The 23,122-nt window shown below is 38.3% G+C and overlaps 1 protein-coding gene across 4 annotated transcripts in view; it reads right to left on the bottom strand.

Moving 5' to 3' along the window:
- Window positions 1–281: 281 nt before the first annotated feature.
- The window catches only part of LOC135227051 (tectonin beta-propeller repeat-containing protein 1-like), a 147,124-nt gene continuing 124,283 nt past the window's right edge, over window positions 282–23,122 (bottom strand). For all 4 annotated transcript variants that reach the window (XM_064266858.1, XM_064266861.1, XM_064266860.1 and 1 more), the window contains 3 exons: window positions 22,909–23,118; window positions 11,468–11,701; window positions 282–10,235 (listed from right to left, as the gene is read on the bottom strand). In XM_064266858.1, coding sequence (XP_064122928.1) covers window positions 9,873–10,235; window positions 11,468–11,701; window positions 22,909–23,118 — 807 coding nt within the window. In that variant the 3' untranslated portion in view covers window positions 282–9,872. The remainder of the gene's footprint in view (window positions 10,236–11,467; window positions 11,702–22,908; window positions 23,119–23,122) is intronic.

Below are 23,122 nucleotides of genomic sequence, written 5' to 3'. Positions count from 1 at the left end.
TTACCCACATGAAACTTAAAATCTGACACTAAGACCCCTCAAATACTCTCCTAAACACATTGAATGCTCGTAAGCAAACCGAACATCTGTACTTTTCAACCATCTGCCTGATAATACACAAAACAATCACATTTCTGTCAGGAAAATGAGTCTGTGTCTACAGATATTCAAGACTGGAAATGTGAGCAAAATATGAGTGAAGACTGTTTAAAAAATTGTTTAATGTTTTAAAAACTTAATATTTATCAGAAGGAACTGATCCATAAAGTAAAAAACAGGCATTTATAAAGAGCAAATATATGTTATTAATGTGGTATCACAGAACATGAATAAAGATACAGTACATATAACAATTTGGTTCACTTTTACCTTGAACTATGAACCTCCTTATATAACTAACATAACACAAGAACATTATAAAGATCTCCCTGTCAAGAACTATTTACGAGGAAAAAGATTCTGAATGCCAACGGAAATGTGATGAAGGCTTTAATTTTCATGACAAAGAAAGAAACTTCTTTATTTGAGCAATGCATTAGTATTATTCCCGAGATGAGCAAAAATAAAAACTGAAAAACACCACAGTCCCTATGAAAAGCAAGAAATTACTCCACATGCATGTTCATAAAGGCTAAGATAAATTGCTTCTGAATTATTAATAGCATAGGAAAGAGAGAAGCCTCAATTGCAGATATCCACATATTATAACTGTGTTACACAAACTATGAAAATGAAACATTTTAATGGCACAGTTTCTAGATTCTTGTAATTACGTACTGTAAATACTATCATTAACTTGTAAATAAAGTTTACTATCCAATTATGATAATCATGTACTTAGTATATGCTATTTATAAAACTTTTACATATCACTAATGACACTTCTTCATTACTGATGACCAATATGCATACTACTTCTGTTGTACACTGTACGTGTATGTACATATCGCATCTCACTCAAGTTCCAAAAGAAGGAAAAGGTACAACTTACACTTCTAATCCAAAAAAAATCAACATAACAACAAAATCACTTGCAAATGCAGAAGAGTACTGGTTGAATATGGCAATATTCACACATTTTCCATTGCCTTTCCATCATCAATATACACACAAAGCCACTTCCTTCTGTGTCTGGAGCAGGACAGTAAAGATCCTCTGCAGAATCCTTAGGCTCTAGTACTTCCTTCCCTTTAATCATACTTGAATTTTCACCTCTCCTTTAAAACATATCTTTGGAACAAGTACTATTATAAATAAGCTAAATAAGTAACTCAATATGGTCTAATGTAAATAATTTTACAGTAATAGAATACATACATCAAGAGCCAAAAAGACTGCTAATTTGATAATCTTGTCACGGCACTTCTTACATTTTTGTATTGTGACATCACAAAAAAAAATAGTAACAAAATTAGGTACATCAATCTATGGAAATTTATCCATCCACTGAATCAAACATACAACATCATTTCATTTGTTGAAAAAACTAACATTTAACATTGACTCTTAAAAATTTTGTTTCTGCCAACGTGAGCAATATCTAAAAACTATAAGTAATACAGTACCAAGAAACATAATCATCTATAGCTCTCCTATTTTCATGTAGGAAAGTACTGTATAATTGTAATGAAGAATGTATAAATTTTTTCAAAATAATCTTCCACTTACCCATTAATCTCTTCTGAAATTTAAGAAAAGTAACTTCATTATATTTTCCTTGCAACTAAACTTGGGAGATAACTCGCTTCAGGGTCTTCTACACCCCAGCTTTCAAGATTATCCAGATTTTTCTTAACATTCCTAGAGCAATATGCAAATTTTCTAAGAAGAGGTTCAGGATGATAAGTATCAGGGAGAGGGACATCCTCCGCTGATTGCTTAGCTTCAAATGCTTGATGAAGCAGTTCAGCCTTTTCCCTATGGCCAGTAACCAATCTACCATCACTGTTAGCAGTGGTGGAATGGAAGACGAGCATGACCCAAAGACAGAAGATGCCAATTTGATCCACCACAGATGAGGCTGAGTAATTCCTTCAAGTTTCCTCTTCAAGGAATTAGTATTGTAATCTCTTTTGGCTGTATAAGTTCTATTTTGTCTTCATGCATTCAATTTGATCTGTTTGTCATGGTAGGCTTATCTACATTATCATTCAACCATGGCTGGTCATTTGTCCTAAATTTGATGACCTTTCTAGGGACATATCTAATTAAAATAAGTCATCATCAGCATAGCTGTCATTCATCCTCAAGAGTTACACTCTGATGGTCCCACGAGGACTCCATATGACAAAACAACCAATTACAAAGATTTCTCTTATACTGGTCTCAGCCAGAATAGGTGCTTGTTGGCACAGTGATAGAATATTATAAAGGATTCAGGATGGGAGGGCTCTTTCTCCTGTCCTACAATGACTACCAAGGCTCTACATCTAACTTGCATATGTAACAACAGCCTGTTCCAGCAATCTTCATTAAACAGCAAGTCTATATAAGATAAATATTCACGCCAAATTCCTTGCCTTTATGTCAAGGAAAGTGGGTAGGTTTGAGGAAACAGCAGCTACCAAAAATAGGTTTTTTCTATGTCAAAACCTGTTTTATTGATAGCATAGTCGCTGCTCATCCTCAAAGGAGCTTAAAAAAGAAATTTACAGGTGATGAAATGGCATAGCCCCCAATAAATAAATCCCAACAACCCAGATTAATTTTTAGTTTGAGGTATAGTCACAAGTGTTTCAACAATTTTTTATTCAAGGTAAATATCACAGGTTAACACGTTTTCTTTATTCCATATACCAATTTGAGTCTGGCAATAAAGAACAGTAGACACACAAACCTATAAATGTATTGTCCTATGTGGTTCTACTGTGACTTAATTATGTTGGGTCTGGCTGCAGGATTACTGCACCTTCACCAGTTCAGGAATACTGTTGTTAACAACCAATCCATACACTCAAAGACTTCTTCGGAGGAAACATTTCTGAAGAAAGTTAACAAGGTGCTCACCTTTTGGATGCCATGAGACTTAAGAATGGAGTGAGGGTCTGCCTTTTTAATGAGGGCCACTAAAATAATTCTTAGCCATGTATAGAGAGTGGTTTGTTGGTGCTAAGGTGGAAAAATAGGACCATCTAGGATGATTGCCGTGACATCTAGGTAAACCTTTAGTGCTTGAGCCAAGCATAATATTCTATATGAAAATACTGAGTTCCTTTACCAGAAAAGGGGACTTTTCCTTAAAAAATCCCAGTTCTTGGCCAGGAGGCAAGAGCAAACAACTACTAGGTGTGAGTACATAGTGAAATGACAGCCAAATATGCTAATCAAAGCTTCTGATGCCAAAGCAGTCCAGAAGACTGCCTTTTGCAGCATATGAGTTGTATATGTACTTGTACTGGGCCAACAATTGAGGGGGTTCAGGGACCATGTAATGGGAAACCTTTGTAGTGTAAAAGACTGGAAAACGGAATTAACAATTTCCATATTATGGGAATAAGATCCAACCCATAAGGCAAAGGTTCTGCCAATGTTGCCTTGTATGCCACAATTGTTAAAATTGCAAGTCACTTGACCTTGAAAGATAATAAAATGTAAACCGTTTCAACAGATTTCAACTGGGCTCTCAGTGTGAAAGTAATCTAACCACAATTTCCATATCGAACGGTATGTTGGATAGATGAAGTCTGTAGTTTCGCGCTAGGTACCTAGGGAAGTTAGGTAAATAATCTTCACAGTAGACTAGACTTAAAATTCCATGTGCAGGTCAAGGGTCAGAAAGGAGGATGCATAGATGACTTCCCCTCCTTCTGTCTGGGATAGAACAATGGACAACAATGGAACTTATTCTTTTGCCTGTTGTTGAAAAAATAAGGAAATAATGACCAATTGACTAATTCAGAGCCGCTTACCAAGCAGTTCTGTTGGTAGTTAGTATATTGTTCAAAGCTTTTGAAATCTGGGACAAAAAAGGAAAAAGGTATGTCATCCTCTATTTGTTCCAGTCTTGTAGGAATATATCTCTTGCTACTGTCTGAATGTGCAGGTTCTGAGAGACACACTGGAAGTTTGATGGTTTTCGCATGTGGCAAACTAGTCCACTTCCGGACTGTGGAAGGATGTTAGTAATGACTGACTTGAGAGGAGCTCAGCATGAGCCTAACCTATTTATATATGACATTGCAGTCACACTGTCTAGGACAAACAATATGTGAATTTCTTTTGGAGGTTTTTCAAGTTTCTGAGATGGAAAGACAGCCAACAGTCCTAGGAAGCTGGTATGACATTCCTTACATCACATTTCTTATGATGGTATGACAGTTAACATATGCTTAAGTGTCTATGTATTTTTTAGTGATGCCAAAAATCGGAAGTATCTGTTATTTCTTAAATTGAAAGGCAATTTGGGAGTGGTGTAATATTACAGTTTTGAAAGATACTTGATATTTTCAAGCCTGCAGAGAACATGTTTGAGGTGGCTGCAATTGCCCATATAAATGATGTGACATTTCATTACTGGTTCCTGTCCACCTTGATTGTTGTTATCTAGAATCTCCATGAATTATGGCTGCCCTGTAGCTTGCACTTTCTCATAATGCATAGTAATAAAATGAAATAATTGGCTGTATCCTCAAGGTGAGGATAACAACGTCCCAAAACCTGTACTGTAGGTACTGCCAAACAGTTAAGAGACTCCGAAGAACATAATATGCTCCCAGCATACCTTAGCTGATCAGAAAGGAAACTAAACATGGCCTTACTCACTAATAAACACTGATCAAATAGTACCATCCTTTGCCAATTCTAACATTTGTCACAAATCTGGGTTAAGAATCAACAGGTGACGATATAAATTTGATGGCTACCAATTTGATGGCTACTAACACATACATATAGTACTACTATTTATTTACTCACAAGAATAGTGATATACATTGATATGAAATGAAGTTAATGTTCATAAAAAATTTTATTTAAATATTTTCAAGTTAATGGTCATAAAAAATTCAATTTAAATATTTTTCAATGTGAACAAATGACTGTTTCCAGATCAAACCATGAAAGTCCAAGACTATCTTATTCTTTTAATTTGAATACTTTTGTAATTACCTTGGGATAATAACATGTACAGCATTTTTGGATTGTATGCACAAAGCATCAGAATAAATTTTCTCATTATAAAATTAAGTTCATAGCGAAATAAAGTAATTCAAAAAAATTTACAATGGTTTTCACACAATCTAATGATAATTTCATATACCCCATTCACACCTCTTGTTGACAAGACTAACCTTGAATACTGCTCTCTTCACAAAACAGAATAACTTATGGCTTCTTAACTTTATTACTGTAAACATTTACCTGTGGTTAACAATTCACTATAACCTTTCAGTTAATTAACTACATACTACATGATGTTTCTCAAACAAAGGTCATAATTGCTGAAGAATTTGTCTGGATTCATGATAACTACAACATATGACATTAAAAAGAGATTATAATCTTTGTTTTTATATGTAATGTTTCAGCCAGAATTTTTGTTGTAAGAATAATGCATCCATTTTGACTTACTATTGTGTCCTAACTATGAATCACGCTATAATTTACAAAAATACTATATTGTTCAGATCTTCTTTCTTTTTGAATCGTTATTGAGTCCTAACTGTGAATTAGAGGTATACTGTAAAATCACAAAATAATATTCTGCAACACTTTAAAAAATACTTAATTGTTCAAATCTTATTTCTTTTTTGATTCGTTATCAAGGCCCAACTATGAATTAGAGGTATACTGTACAATCATGCTATTATATTCTGCATCACTTTACCAAATATATTGTTCAGATCTTATTTCCTTTTTTATAATCCATATATTAACTAGTTTGACAAAAATAAATCTCCAAGAAAATGTTTTGTCTGAATCATTATGAAATATTTCATTTTGTTTAGACATGCACAGGCCTACCAACCATGTTATCAGAGAATTATCAGTATAAACTGTTTTCTTTTAAATGAATTTTACTTTACGTACATAAAACACAAGTTGGTGGAGTTTGGCATGTGTGGTGTTATAAGATTATCGTCTATTTAAAGAAAAATTTTATTTCAAGCTGGTAAATAGGATATAATTATTAAAATTATTTCATAATTCATAAATTCCTTACTTAAACTAAATACATTTCCCTTGACTGATGGGTAGTGAAACTGATTGAAGTGTCAGGTACAGTTGGCACGCCTGGATCACCAAATGCTCAGGAAACCAGTGGTGATGCACAATAACTTATAAATCTTATATATGCCAATTCCCTTTTCAATATTATGAAAAATGTTGAACTAACATAGAATATTTTTATATCTATGAAAAAGAAGTCAAATATATCAAATGAGGAAATTAGGAATTGTTTTTTTACACATGAATGGTTTATGTAATTTTCAAATTGGGAGGTGCTCTTTAAGATAAAACAATATAAAGACAGCATGCTTATTAAAAACAAACACGTTCAGAATCCAGCACAAGCAATTCAATGGGAAAAATGTTTTTGGTCACAATTCTGCTTTACAAAATGTTTTAAGTCTGGCACAAGGTTGCTGGTGGAAACTCTCATCACTGCATTTAAGTTTGTCTGACAACATGGACCTGTTCTTAAGACTTTTTTTGTCTTCATGCAGGAAAAACTACTTAATGATGTAAGTGGAACCAAAAATAGATAAAAACTCATTCATATAAATTTATCTTTCATAAACTGTCAATTATATATGTTCACTCACAAAATTTTATAGAAATTTTCTTTTTACATGCTGCTGGCTTCCGCAGCCCGCACAGAACCCTCTGCATGCGACCCTCAGACCACAGTTTGCCCACCACTGAACTATTCTATAAAAAAAATAACCTTTTACTCCTCTTAAGAGATCCTTCATGGTTTCTAAATGGAGTACACGAATTGTCCTTAAGTAAATATTGTGCATAAATGCTAGGGGCAAATAAATAGACCTTAATAGCTTTAATGTAAAGTGGATCATTTACCATAAAAAATGAACAAAACAGTGTAACACATGAAAGTGCAATAGATTCACTGTCATATACTACAAAATCTTAAAATATCAGATACAATTCACAAGAACAACCATAGTTCTATAAAAGATGGATAGCACGTAAAAGGTAGAAGGAAGATAATTCATTAACAGCTGACTCTTGATAAAGTGGCAGTTCATATGGCTTTCAAGTTAAAAAGACATTCATCAAAGGTTACTATGATTGTTATGCATGAAAAGACAGTTGTGCTCACAAGATAACTGTGTAACAGCACAAGATCCCACCTCTACAGGACTTGAACAAGACATCATTTCACTTACAAACAAGTACAAATAACTAAACAGGCTGTAAAGCAACGTCATGATGCCAGTGTTATCCAATATGTAATGTTAAATGTTACAGCACTGAAATAACCTTTCATTTGGTATCTCTTCAAGTCAACATGGAATCTCTGGATATGTCCATGAAACAATGAAAGATGTTTAAACATTAAAAGTTAAATTAAGATTTCTGATACTAACTTTATACCCTAGTCAATACACCTAACATCCTTAATAAGTTAAAAGCATTCTATTACCATCAGAATATAACCTTCACATTGTTTTACAAAATCTTGATCTACCACTAGTTGATACACTTGTACACCACCTGACTTGAGGAATCTGCTCATAAACAGGTTCCTGTGCTTTGGGGTCTAATGTTTAGCCAAAATTTAAATCCAGTCATTATCGTTCCTTGAAACGTGTAATACTAGTTCAGTCCACCCTAAAGCTTTGTCTTCTATTGTCAAGTTTAAAGGTTGCTGATTTCCTTAATTCAGAAGATTCTTGCAATACTACCACCATCATTCTAGTATTTCTTTATTTTCATCCTCACTGATCCATTTTCATCTTTTATAATGTTTGCATTGTGTGCTTCTAGGGAACACACATTAAGTATATACACATAATGATGTATATATTGCTGAAATGTTCTCCCATTGTGTTCACAAACTTCTTACCTTTGAATGCTACTTAAAGGCATCTATGCAATTTGCAGCTTTGTATGAACATCCTTAAAAGCATTATATGAGAGAAAATCTAAACGAGCCATTTACTATAAGGGCTGATGATTTGGAAAATATTCAATGGTTTAATTCCCACTTTGAAAAATACTTAAATCATCTCATCACATTTTATAAATTACACAACTGGTTTCATTACCTTTTGGAAATATTTTAAATACTAGTCTCACTAACTTTTAAAAATACTTATGTGGCTGCATTACATTGAAGAAAGTAGTTAAAAGATCTCATTACCAAAGTAAAAGAATCACTGTTAAATAAGACACATTCTAATCATTCAGACAAGCAGGTTAAAGGAACTGCTCTTCAATTCACAACGTGCCAGTTCTCACAATTGTGTCCACAATATGGTAACATCAAAACAATACAACATATGCTCAATTAATAAATAAAAGGCTTCTAACAAAACACTTGTCAATGTTATTTCCCACCAATGAAATAATTAATACCTCTGTTAACTATCCAGAAATGATGGGAGCAAAAATGTTGTAAAAACTTTCAGTGTTCCTTGACCCATATGCACTATAGTATCATAACATCTGGCATGTCAAAATGCAAAACATCACAGAAACTAATTATTTACGACATGGCTAAACTCCAGCATTAAAATTATTTATTCAAACAATGATCCCAAATTTTACCAAATATGAAAAATATTGATAGATGACAAAAGAAATACTTCCTAATTCATAACTTCACTTTCATTTCTAAGTTTCATGTTCTGAAGTCATACTGCATGGAGTTTGATTTTATACTAAAGATCTCACACTTTCATTTTCATAGTACAGTTCCTGTATTTCATATTCTTCAAAAATGCCAAGAACCATCTGTAATTCCTGAATAACCATAAAAAGTTTTCAATTTCAAGGAAAGGGTATTTATTGAGAACATCTAAAAACATCTTCTACTATTAATTTTACAACAGCCCATACTAAGATTCATAAATGGCTGTTAAAAAGGCCCATCACTCACTGTAAACAAAAATAATGCTGAGGAAATTTATAAAACATAACTAGGCATAAATAAAATCTATAAGTCAAATATGAAATCTCTCTAAAATCAAAATATTAAATCTAAAAGTCCACCGTCCTACTACAAGACTTGTTTTTCATTACATCTAAAAGTCTACCATCCTACAAGACTTGTTTTTCATTTACATCTAAAATTTTTAACAAAATATATAAATGATACGACATCACACCTATGTACAGTATTCAAAGATTGATCATAAATATCCAAATTAAAACAATTCTATCCAAATTAAAACAATTCTAAGTTTTATACATATGGACACATCATTTCATAGCAACAGTCACACAGGGAATATATTTCTTTTTATATATATATATATGTATTGAATTTGCCACATTAAGTAATATTACCAACATATTGGTTTCCAAATTCTTTCCTTCTAAAGGTCATATAATTTATTAAAAGCACAACTCTTACTTTGTAACTTCTACTTGAATAAATTCAAAACCAAATTTTAAAAGATTCCTCAATCAGAACTGAAGAAGTTATTAAGGCTTCTTCAGTAAATGAAGTTGTTTTAATACAACATGAAGAACTCTTAAACTAAAAGAGTTGTCATGAACACTCAAATCTTATTTAATTTTAAAAATAAATCTACATCACAACTACCAGGACTAGATACTTCAGTTTAAATTCTGGATGGCTGTGAACTTGAGAATTATGTCAGCTTTATAAAACATCAAGGCAATGGCATTCAGTATTAACTAACGAATGACTAAAACAAGAGTAAAAAATTCTAAGTTCTCTGTCATAATGGTAAAGGAACCCTGGCAGAAACATGACTCCAGCCAGTCCCTAAGGTGTGTTCCCATCCAGTGCCAACAAAGCATGTATCTGAAATCTCTTGTCTTGATGCTATGACACCCTGAACAGTCCCCTTTTCAGAGTCAAATGAATCTAAGACAGCCCACAGTGCACCACTAGCTGCCACACTAATATTTGCAACATTATTGCATGCAAAAGCCCACTCAGTGCCCTCTGGGAACAAAGGAAGCACATTCTTCCTGCGGTAGAGTGCCCCATTTTGATCTAACCCCCATACAGCACCAGCACCAGTTGATACTTCTATTAATGGTTGGTGTGGGGCATCAACGTTAACCCACTGCAAACCCTGAAAAAAATAATGCCATTAAATTCCCAGTAACACTGGCACAAAATTTATGGATCACAAATCCCACAGCTCATAAAATTATGGCTTAGAGTAAAAACATACTTCAGAAAATAGGTGTAATTTTTGCAGAATTTTCAATTTTCCTTTCATTCTCAAGCTACTACTAACCCCACCATTATATGCAACTCCCTGAATACATCCTGTACAGACTATGGAAGGGTCTTGCAGCATCCAAATTTGCATTACTCCAGTTTTCATCCTTCATTCTCAACTGGTTTTGTTTAAAATTTGGTTCTAATTTTAAATTTTTTACTAAAATACCTGCAGATAGCTACAGTATGAAACACAAAAGTACAGAATATTTATATTATTACTATTAATTAATTATGCTGCAAATTGTACAGCCCATAAAACCTTAAAAGGTTTATAGAGTTTACTCTACATACAAACAGATACTGTCTGAAAATCTTTCATAAAACTCATTAATTGAACAGGCATACACAAGAGTGATACAAGCAAATAAAGCTTTCATAACTTATGAATTGAACTTTTCATAACTTATGAATTGAACTACCATACACAAAAGTGATACTACAAGCAAATAAAACTTTCATAATGTAAAATATTCAGAAATAAGAGAAATAAATGCAAAATAAGGAGTAATAATACTGAGATTGGGTGTTCAAAGAGAAAGGAGTATTCTGCAGTGGCTTTTGAAAAACAATGCTCTCTATACACCGACTTCAGTTTGCTTAAAAAGCTCTCTACATTAACGTATTACACATTAAGAATATACAACTAACCTACATTCAGATAAAGTTTTCCATCATATAACATATTACTATATTAAACCTTAGTCGATCTATGCTTATACAGGCAGTCCCTGGGTTACGATGGGGGTTCCGTTCTTGAGACGCGTCATATGCCGAAAATTGTTGTAAGCTGGAACGTTGTCAAAAATCCTAAGAAAACCTTACTTTTAATGCTTTGGGTGCATTAAAAACTATGTAAACTGCAGTCTTATTGCCTTTTTCATAAAAAAAATTCAAAAATTGATTATTTTGCATTTTTGAGGTCATATTTCTTCTGCCAGATCAGTGTTGTAGGCGCCGTAACCCAGGAACATGTGTTGTAACCCTGGAAATAATTGAAAAGCGGCTTAACCTTGGAACGTCGTAAGCCGAACCCGTCGTAACCTGGGGACTGCCTGTATATGTACTTAACCAACTCACCTGTGGATTTTTCTTAGATACTCCAAGTCTTAGATGAGCTCTTCCATCTTTGCTGACAGCCCAGACTCCCCGACAGTCAACACTTGCACAAACAGTACGCATAGGGCATTCAGCTGGGATGAGATTCCACTTCTCTCCCCAAGGCTTTGAGGCAGTGACTCCAGAGCGGAAAACTATTTCGCCTGATGCTGAAACGCCCCATACTGGTACAGTGTTATCGGCAGCACATTCAGGCTAAAGAATTAAACAAATAATCATTCATATGATACAATTTGTCTGAATGAAGACATTTCTATTTCTTTCCAAAGTATAAAATTCATTTGTTACACCATTGTAGTGAGGCTTCTCAAAACTCCAACTTTCAATTATTTGTTCTCTCTCTCTCTCTTCTCTCTCTCTCTCTCTCTCTCTCTCTCTCTCTCTCACAAAAATATCTGTTGTTCTTCTTCTCTTTTGTTCTCTTTTAAAAGTCTGGTACATCTAAAAGTTAATTTGTTAGTAGAACTTTCATGCAAGCTGTAAAGTCAGGTGGATTCCAAAACCTATCCTACTCAAGAAAACTCAGCTCAAGTAAGTCTTACTTAACTCAGGAACTGAATGTCAGCTGCACCTTTACAAAGCTTCTAACTTCCTCTTCCATCCTGCCACTAAAAGAGTTGGTACTACCTACAGGGAGGGGGTAGATAGAACATAGCAACTACTGTTCTTCATACAATTTGCATAAGTGAATATTACAAAATATTATTATTATTATTATTATTCTGTTAAAAAGGATGGCAGAATTAAGCGAGTCGATTTTATATATTGTTTTTTCTATTTTCCTTACAATTCACTTCTCAGGCTCAGCGATGTTTCTGAGTAACTGGCCAATATTCATATTGGGAATTTTCAAAAAATTGTAAATGCTGAAGGAATCTTTTATTAGAACAGGATATCAGGTCCAGGTCAAGCAGGGGTCGTTGTCAGTGCCGGTATTATTCCGTAGGCGTAGTTCAGTTCGGGCCGGGGTCATCTTTGGTTTAAGGGCTGGTATAGGTGCTGGTATAGCTGGTATCACGTGACGTTTCGACCTTCTCGCAGGTCATCTTCGGACGAGTCGGTTGAAGAGACCGTAGCAAGAAAGTTTGCGGGGCAGTATTTATAGTGGCTCAGACCTAGAGTTGCATTCTCATTGGTCGGGCTGGTCTTGGGCGAAGCCGTGGATCTCGCCTCGAAGGTCTCGGGGATTCTCTCGTGCAAGCGCCACAGTAGTGTGCCTGGGGATGAATGTCAGGAATTTCGTCTGTAGCAAGAATCCTATCATCCTGTGGGGGCTCCTGATTATCTGGCATCATCAGGGGGTCGTTCGCTGCTCTCCGGGCACGGTGGGAAGGAGAAACGTTTCTTGAGTGACGTTTCAATTTGGTTTCTCCTTACCTATATGGAGGGCTTCTAGAAGGCACATACGTCGGGGATCTGTTGTCTGATCTATTATTTCGATATAAGGGATAATATCATTTCTTTTTATCCTTTTGTTATGAGCAGTCCTGGCGTGGTTGAATATGAGTCAATAAGAAAAAATATGGAAGCCTGGTACCACAAGGAACCCCGCCCCCGGCGCTGCAGAGCCCATCAGGCTTTTCTACAAGGGGCACTTCCACCGGAGGTACAAGGAAGACGAACAAACCCTCAAAAAGATCATAGAGGAAAACGTCAGCCCTGCAAACCCAGACAGAAGTATTAAGATAATTATATATTATAAAACAAAGAAGATGAGCAGCCTGGTGATGAGAAACAATCCTTCGGCGCCCCTGCAGGATCCCTTGAAGAAGACGAGTGTGGTCTACCGTTACACATGCCCCGTCCGAGGATGCCTCGGCAAATACGTCAGTATGACCTCCATGCGTTTCTTCGAGTAAATCTCCTGCCATGCCCAAGAAGGAGCCATATTCAACCATGCCAGGACTGCTCATAACAAAAGGATAAAAAGAAATGATATTATCTCTAATATCGAAATAATAGATCAGACAACAGATCCCCGACGTCTGCGGCTCCTAGAAGCCCTCCATATAGGTAAGGAGAAACCAAATTTAAACATCACTCAAGAAACGTTTCTCCTTCCCACCGCCGCCCGGAGAACAGTGAACTACCCCCCAACGATGCCAGATAATCAGGAGCCCCCACAGGATGATAGGATTCCTGCTACAGACGAAATTCCTGACGTTCATCCCCAGACACACTACTGTGGCGCTTGCACGAGAGAATCCCCGAGACCTTCGAGGCGAGATCCACGGCTTCGCCCAAGACCAGCCCGACCAATGAGAATGCAACTCTAGGTCTGAGCCACTATAAATACTGCCCCGCAAACTTTCTTGCTACGGTCTCTTCAACCGACTCGTCCGAAGATGACCTGCGAGAAGGTCGAAACGTCACGTGATACCAGCTATACCAGCACCTATACCAGCCCTTAAACCAAAGATGACCCCGGCCCGAACTAAACTACGCCTACGGAATAATACCGGCACTGACAACGACCCCTGCTTGACCTGGACCTGATATCCTGTTCTAATAAAAGATTCCTTCAGCATTTACAATTTTTTGAAAATTCCCAATATGAATATTGGCCAGTTACTCAGAAACATCGCTGAGCCTGAGAAGCGAATTGTAAGGAAAATAGAAAAAACAATATATAAAATCCACTCGCTTAATTCTGCCATCCTTTTTAACAGCATTTGCCTAAAAGAGGGTCTTCTACCAAAATATTATTATTATTATTATTATTATTATTATTATTATTATTATTATTATTATTATTATTATCATTATATTATTTTTCTTTCTTTTTCGTCTTGAATGCTACTTTGACTCCTTACGTTCCAGATGACCACAGTTTGAAGTCCTCTGCCAAGTTTATAGAAGCCCTGAAAACGACACCCCCTGGAGGAGCTATTGCATCAATGAACGTGGAGTCCCTCTTCACGAACGTCCCTGTGGATGAAACAATCCAGATAATTCTGGATCGTGTATATAGACGACTCCACGTCCCCATTAAACATCCGTGAGCACGCCCTCCAAAAACTCCTTGAAATATGTACAAAAAAGGCCCCTTTCTCCACCCACAGAGCATATGTACACGCAAAAAGACGGTGTAGCGATGGGTTCTCCCCTCGCAGTACTTTTCGCGAACTTCTACATGGGTGCTGTGGAACGTCGGGTATTCGCCACTATCGAGAAACCGTCTAGGTACGTCCGATATATTGATGACACCTTCATCAGTGCCAACACAGTGGAAGAAATAGAGCGCCTGCCACAAGCCTTCCACGACCAAGCAGACACAACTTCACCATTGAGCATTGCCGTGACCGTCGCCTCCCCTTCCTTGACGTCCTCGTCGGGCAACAAGAAGAACGCTTCGTAACACAAGTGTATATGAAACCCACGAACCTGGGCATGTGCCAACGGCAAGAACGTCCAGAGAGATACAAACGCACTGCAATCAGCGCCTTCATCAGGAGAGCTCTCTCACACTGCTCTTCGTGGAAGGACACACACTGAATTAGAACGTGTTGCCCAAGTTTGAATTAACAACGGGTATTCCAACCGGGACATCGAAAAAGCCATTCGCAGAAACATCGATAAGTGGTACCAACAGGAGCCTCGCCCCGCCGTCCTTGAAGACTTCACTCTCTTTTACAAGGGAGTATTTCACAAGAAATACAAAGAGGACGAATGAGCCCTTCGTAACATCATCGAAAGGAACGTCTCCCCCACGGACCCTGAGAAAAAAGTTAAATTGATCATTTGCTACAAAAGCAAGAAGACCAGTGGCCTGATTATGAAAAACAATCCAGCCCCCATGATGCAGGACCCTCTCAAGAAAACTAACGTTGTCTACCAATACAAATGCCCTGTCCGGTAATGCCCCGGCACCTACATTGGTATGACAACGATGCGATTTTCCAAGAGGATATCCTGCCACACTCAGGAAGGCGCCATCCATAACCATGCAAAAAACGTCCACAATACCAGGATAACTCGGAAGGACATTATTCCTAATATCAGTATTATCGATAAGGCGGCAGACCACCATCGCCTCCGCCTCTTGGAGGCCCTACACATCGGGAAGGAGAGACCCAGCCTCAACACCACTCAAGAGAATTCACTCCTCCCGACGGTGGAGCGTAGGGCGCCGCCCATAGAGCCGATCGAACGGACCAATCAGGTGCCCCTGCCCAATACTACGTTCCCAGTCTCCAGTGTCCGCACGCAAAGAGCAGTGCGAGCTTCCACCTCTGCAAGACGGCTTGACTCAGGGACTTAATCCTCTGTTTAGCCAATGAAAACGCAGCGCTCATCAGACAGAGCACCAGGGACACAATAAATACAGCCGAACGACCCCATTCCAATCAGTTCACGCTCACCTTTCCTTGAAAATGAACCGATGATACGGTTGGAAGCGTTGGAATTCCGTTACGCCCTTAGACTAAGATTTGTTAACCACTTTTGTTATCATATCAATAAATTAGTATTTTCAGAAAACATTTCTTTAACCAAGATATGAACATCGGCCAGCTATTAGCAAATATCAGCCCTGATGAGAAGAGAATAATAAGAAGAATTGAAAAGACCATATATAAAATCAATTCCACTGATGCTGCCATCATCTTTAACAATAATAATAATAATAATAATAATAATAACAATGATAATAATGAGAAGAAGAAGAAGAAGAAGAAGAAGAAGAAGAAGAAGAAGAAGAAGAAGAAGAAGAAGGAAGTGTAGGGGCACAAAAGACCAGCTCTTCATAGACAAAATGGTAATGAAGAACAGTAGGAGGAGGAAAACCAACCTAAGCATGGCATGGATAGACTATAAGAAAGCCTTCGACATGATACCACACGCATAGCTAACAGAATGCCAGAAAATATATGGGGCAGAGGAAAACACCATCAGCTTCCTCAAAAATACAATGCGCAACTGGAATACAATACTTACAAGCTCTGGAATAAGACTAGCAGAGGTTAATATCAGGAGAGGGATCTTCCAGGGCGACTCACTGTCCCCACTACTCTTCGTAGTAGCCATGATTTCCATGACAAAAGTACTGCAGAAGATGGATGCTGGGTACCAACTCAAGAAAAGAGGCAACAGAATTAACCATCTGATGTTCATGGACGACAGCAAGCTGTATGGTAAGAGCATCAAGGAAATAGATACCCTAATCCAGACTGTAAGGATTGTATCTGGGGACATCAGGGTGAAGTTTGGAATAGAAAAATGTGCCTTAGTCAACATACAAAAGGGCAAAGTAACAAGGACTGAAGGGATAAAGCTACCAGATGGGAACAACATCAAACACATAGATGAGATGGGATACAAATACTTGGGAATAATGGAAGGAGGGGATATAAAACACCAAGAGAAGAAGGACACGATCAGGAAAGAATATATGCAGAGTCAAGGTAATACTCAAGTCAAAACTCAACGCCGGAAATATGATAAAAGCCATAAACACACGGGCAGTGCCAGTAATCAGATACAGCGCAGGAATAGTGGAATGGACGAAGGCAGAACTTCGCAGCATAGACCAGAAAACGAGGAAACATATGACAATACACAAAGCACTACACCCAAGAGCAAATACGGACAGACTATGCATAACATGAAAGAAAGGAGGGAGGGGACTACTAAGCATAGAGGACTGCGTCAACATCGAGAACAGAACACTGGGGTAATATATGAAAACTAGTGAAGACGAGTGGCTCAAGAGTGCATGGGAAGAAGGACTGATAAAAGTAGACGAAGACCCACAAAAATAGAGACAAGAGAATGACAAGCAGAACAGAGGAATGACACAACAAACCAATGCACGGACAATACATGAGACAGACTAAAGAACTAGCCAGCAATGACACGTGGCAATGGCTACTGAGGGGAGAGCTCAAGAAGGAAACTGAAGGAATGATAACAGCAGCACAAGATCAGGCCTTAAGAACCAGATATGTTCAAGAAATAACATCTCTCCCATATGTAGGAAGTGCAATACAAAAAGTGAAACCATAAACCACATAACAAGCGAATGTCCGGCACTTGCACAGAACCAGTACAAAAAGAGGCATTATTCAGTAGCAGGAGCCCACACCGGTCTCTGCATGCGCGATCCAGCGGGACCGTCATGTGAACAGCGGTGATGGTCACTCCGTGAGTCTAGGAAAGTGTCATCGTCCTCGCCAGCCCCCACGATCTCTTCCAACCACTTGAGCGTAAGATCTGTTTGGTTACAAGACCGAACCAAGCTCGTGGCCGGACCGTAAGAAGTGCATTCATCACGGTCACTCCTGTTCGCCTCGTTCCTCCCGGTGTAGCCAGAGGAGGTTGGAGGGACAGGTGAGGGAGACCTGACGCTCCTACCCTGCCTACTAGCAAAACCAGTAGGCTGGGAGGACTGCAGGTGAGGTGGTAATCGAGCTGCAGGTATGGACCAGCGGTCATCTTGCGGAGAAGCGCTAGACCGAGGACGGAGTGTCGGTCTCATGCATCAGGGGAGCTGCTACAACCACTCCTACCCTGTCTACCAGCAGAACCGGTAGGATGGGAGGACTGCAGGCAATCACCAACCCACAGTGGCGATTAAGCTGCAGGTCTGGACCAGCGGTCTCCTTCCAGAGAAGCGCTGGAACAAGGATGGTAGCGTTGGTCTCATGCGTCAGGGGAGCTGCTACCAGTTGTGCGAGCCATCCAGTCCCAGTGGGAGCGACGGTCGGGTAACTGGTAGTGTCCACTAACGCGGTGAGAATGAGCACCATCCTCACGGTACCAGGTGACCAGGTCCAGGTCCAGGTGAGGCTGGACCCAGTGACCAGGGGGGGACCTCTTGCCAGCCTCACTACGTGAATGGTCTGGTGGGAACGTCACGTCAACCCTGGGTACCGGACGATCGCTGCGAGAGCGATCGCCGGTCTGGCGAGAGTCACCTGAGCGACTTTTATCATCCTTCCGCTCCGTGCCTGGGTCTTGACACGGTGAGCGTACTCAGTAGTCTGGACCTTGGCTGCACGGTCACCCGTAGGTGACCGTACACTCGGTGACGCTCGCAAGCGAGCGGCCGAGACAGTTCCCGGTCCGGAAGTGGCAGCCTCCACCGGTCTCTGCGTGCACAGTCCCGCGGAAATGTCACATCAACCCTGGGTACCGGACAATCACTGCGAGAGCGATCGCCGGTCTGGCGAGAATCACCTGAGCGACTCTTACCATCCTTCCACTCCGTGCCTGGGTCCTGACACGGTGAGCATACTCAGCAGTCTGGACGGTCACCCATAGGTGACCGTACACTCGGTGATGTTCGTAAGCGAGCGGCCGGGACAGTTCCCGGTCCGGAGGTGGAACATATGGAGCCGGGAGAGGAGGTACCACCGGTGGCAGGTACCTCCCATCTTCTTCTTCCCTGAAAGAGAGATGGGCCCCGTTCCCGAAGGAAAGGGAGGACCAGCGGAAGACCTACCTGTCTCACTGGAGCAAGACGACCCTTAGAAGTCCCGTGATGGGACTTCTTAGTGGGGGAGACCACCTTCTCTTCTACAGCAAAGCCTTAGAGGTCGAAGAGGTGGAGACATGAAAATATGATCATCTTGAAGAGGAGGATGACAACACTTGACGAGCTCTCTTTCTCTTCGATTCCTCCAAATTCTGCCAGACTTCTACCATCAGGAATAGATAAACATCACCGGGCAGCACGAAGCTTCATCCAGTGACGTAACTCCAAGGTAGTAGTGGTAAATTAATATGATTATCAGCAGGGGATCAGTACACACACTCGAAGATTGGTATCACAACACGCTACTAGTCACAGGTACAATTCCAAGGTTAGGATAACCAATACGAAGAGCTATCCAACCAATACTGCTGTAAACACAATCACCACTGTTAGTTTGTAAAATAAGAAAAAAAATTTTAAATAATAAGGATACTCCTCTCGCATCCAAGGGCACCGCCCTCCGAGGTGAGAGGAGATCCCTCAAACATGAACACCACATGCCCCTTCTTCTACCTTCGTCCAATAGTAAGTGAAAGGATGAAGGAGAACAAGGACAAACCTTTGAAGTTTCCCTCGGTAATTCCCAAGAGTAAGCGTAATTTTTGGATGAATGCATGTCTCGTTACAGGATCAACATCACTCACATTAAAGGGCGAAAGAATGTAAATATGTTGCCATACCTTTGCCGGCAACTCTCATACAAGTAGAGAGGTGGCTATAACGGCTATCACAAAAAGTGGGTTTGTATATTAACCCTCTTACGCCGAAGCGGTAAAAAAAAATTGTCTCCCGTGTGCTGGAGGTGTTTCAGAGTGAGCGCGGAAGCGGAAAAAATATTTTTTTCAAAAAATCACAGCGCACTTAGTTTTCAAGATTAAGAGTTCATTTTTGGCTCCTTTTTTTGTCATTGGCTGAAGTTTAGTATGCAACCATCAGAAATGAAAAAAATTATCATTATCATATATAAATAATGCAATATATGATAGCGCAAACAAAATTTCATATATAATTGTATTCAAATCGTGCTGTGCGCAAAACGGTTAAAGGTAACAAGTTACTTTTTTTTCGTTTTAATGTACACTAAATTGCGATCATTTTGGTTTATAACACATTGTAAAACGATAAAAGCAACACAGAGAAAATATTATCACAAAATAATGCATGAATTTGTAACGCGCGGACGTAAACAAATATTTTTTTCAAAAATTCACCATAAATCTAAATATTGTCCTAGAGACTTCCAATTTCTTTCAAAATGAAGACAAATGATTGAATATTACTATACTGTAAGAGTATTAGCTTACAATTGCAGTTTTCGACCATATCTGACGAGTTAAAGTTGACCGAATGTCGAATTTTTTTATATATATATTTTTTATATGCAATTATTTCGGAAATAAGAAAAGCTACAACCTTCAAATATTTTTCGTTTTATTCTACATGAAATTGCGCACATTTTCATATATAAAACTCAATGAAATGCTTAATATGAAACGGAGCAAATATTCCGAGAATGGTACGTACGCATTTCGGAGATTTGTGGCGGAGAATCCGCGCGCGGAGGGAAGGAAAGATTTTTTTTTAAATTCACCATAAATCTAAATATTTGCTAGAGACTTCGAATTTGTTTCAAGATGAAGATAAATGACTGAATATTACTAGACTGTAAGAGTTTTAGCTTACAATTGCGTTTTTCTACCATTTCGGTAGAGTCAAAGTTGACCGAACGTGGTTTTTTTTCTATTTATCGTGATTTATATGCAAATATTTCAAAAAAGAGAAAAGCTACAACCTTCAATTATTTTTTGTCTACATGAAATTGCTCACATTTTCATATATAAAACTTTACGTAACGGCTAATTTAAAATGGTGCAAACATTACCACAATCGCAAGTATGATTTTTTCGGAAGTTACCGCGCGGACGTAAAGAAAATGTTATTTTTTTCATAAATTCTCCATAAATTGAAATATTGTGCTAGAGACTTCCAATTTGTTGCAAAATGAAGGTAAATGCTTGAATATTACTAGAATATAAGCGTTTTAGCTTACAATTGCGTTTTTAGACCATTTCGGTAGAGTCAAATTTGACCAAAGGTTGAAATTTTGGCAATTATCGTTATTTATATGAAAATATCTCAAAACTGATAAAAGCTACAACCATGGGTTGTTTTTAGTTGTATTGTGCATGAAATTGCGCACATTTCCATATATAAAACTTTATATAACGGCTAATTTTAAAATGGTGCAAACATTACCACAATCGCATGTATGATTTTTTTCGGAAGAGTTACCGCGCGGACGTAAGGAAAAAGTTTTTTCATAAATTCACCATAAATCGAAATATTGTGCTAGAAACTTCCAATTAGTTGCAAAATTAAGGTAAATGATTGAATATTACTAAAATATAAGAGTTTTAGCTTACAATTGCGTTTTTCGACCATTTCGGTAGTCAAAGTTGACAGAAGGTTGAAATTTTGGCAATTATTGTTATTTATATGAAAATATCTCAAAACTGATAAAAGCTACAATCATGAGTATTTTATTGTTGTATTCTACATAAAAATGCGCACATTTTCATATATAATACTTCATGTAACGGCTAATTTACTATGGTACAAAAATTATGTCAAAGTGACGAAATAATTTCCGAGATGTGTCACAGATACTTTTTAGTGCGGCAAGAAAGAAATTCGCGCTTGCGCGCCTGCGTAACGATTGTATACAAAACAACACCTTGATCCGTGAACTCCCAGCATCCCCCAAGGCGCGTGATTCAAAAGTTTTAGGCTGGTAGGCCTATAAGTATTTTTCCGCGAATTTTAAAAAAAACTTTTGTAAGTCGACGTAAAATACGTCCAGTCGGCACACGGGAGACAAAAAATGTTGACATAAAATACGTCCAGTCGGCGTAAGAGGGTTAATTGAATTTAATATTAATATCAAGCACCGTATATACATATTTATTTAAAAACAAAAATATACAATGAAACATCCCACCGGGAAAAATTATCAACGACCAGTCAGCCAGAGCTCACAAACACACGTCTTCATCGAAAGACGGCCGAAAGCAAAGTGGAGTGTTTACATCCGAGCAGGCTAGCCTACCCGCCTGCCACACGGTAGTTACTGCCTATCCACCTTGTTCAAGAATTTAACGGCCATAATTCCAGCTACGCTGAAAGTAATTTCCTTATGTAAAGGACCGAGGGTTTGTATATCGTGTAGGAACAAAAAAGGCATGATTCAGTAGCAAAAGCTCTCCACTGGAGCCTGTGCAAGAAACACCAACTACCTTGCAGTAAAAAGTGGTATGAGCACCAACCTGAAGGCGTGATAGAAAACGATCAGGCAAAGATCCTCTGGGACTATGGTATCAAAACAGATATGGTGATACAAGCAAATAGACCAGACGTGACGTTGATTGACAAAATCAAGAAGAAAGTATCACTCATAGATGTTGCAATACCATGGGACACCAGAATTGAAGAGAAAGAAAGGGAAAAAATGGATTAGTATCAAGACCTGAAAATAGAAATAAGAAGGATATGGGATATGCCAGTGGAAATTGCACCCATAATCATAGGAACACTAGGCACGATCCCAAGATCCTTGGAAAGGAATCTAGAAAAACTAGAGGCTAAAGTAGCTCCAGGACTCATGCAGAAGAATGTGATCCTAGAAATGGCACACATAGTAAGAAAAGTGATGAACTCCTAAGGAGGCAGGATGCAACCCGGAATCCCACACTATAAATACCACCCAGTCGAATTGGAATAATAATAGAATGTTTCATTTAATTTCTATTTACCATGGGACCAGATGAGTGAGAATTTTGGACAGCTGATACAAAAGTAACAGAACTTCAGATATAAAATCCTTCATTTCTGATAAGGAAAAAATTACATAAAAATGGAGCTATATACTCACTGATACAGAGACATGGATCAAAGACACCTTCTCCATTAGTTGCCACGGGCCAGACGTTGAAATCCTGCATTTTCTAACCCAACGTCGCCGTCTTACCAAATCTGTTACATATTTATGAGCGTGATAACTCCTTGGAAAATCTGTGGCATACTGCCAGCCCTCTCGATCTACACCACCAGGTGTATGGTAGTCCACACACCACTCGCTTGTCTGG

The sequence above is a fragment of the Macrobrachium nipponense genome, chromosome 15, assembly GCF_015104395.2.
Source record: "Macrobrachium nipponense isolate FS-2020 chromosome 15, ASM1510439v2, whole genome shotgun sequence".
NCBI lineage: Eukaryota > Metazoa > Arthropoda > Malacostraca > Decapoda > Palaemonidae > Macrobrachium > Macrobrachium nipponense.
This window is presented reverse-complemented; position numbering and strand designations above follow the sequence as displayed.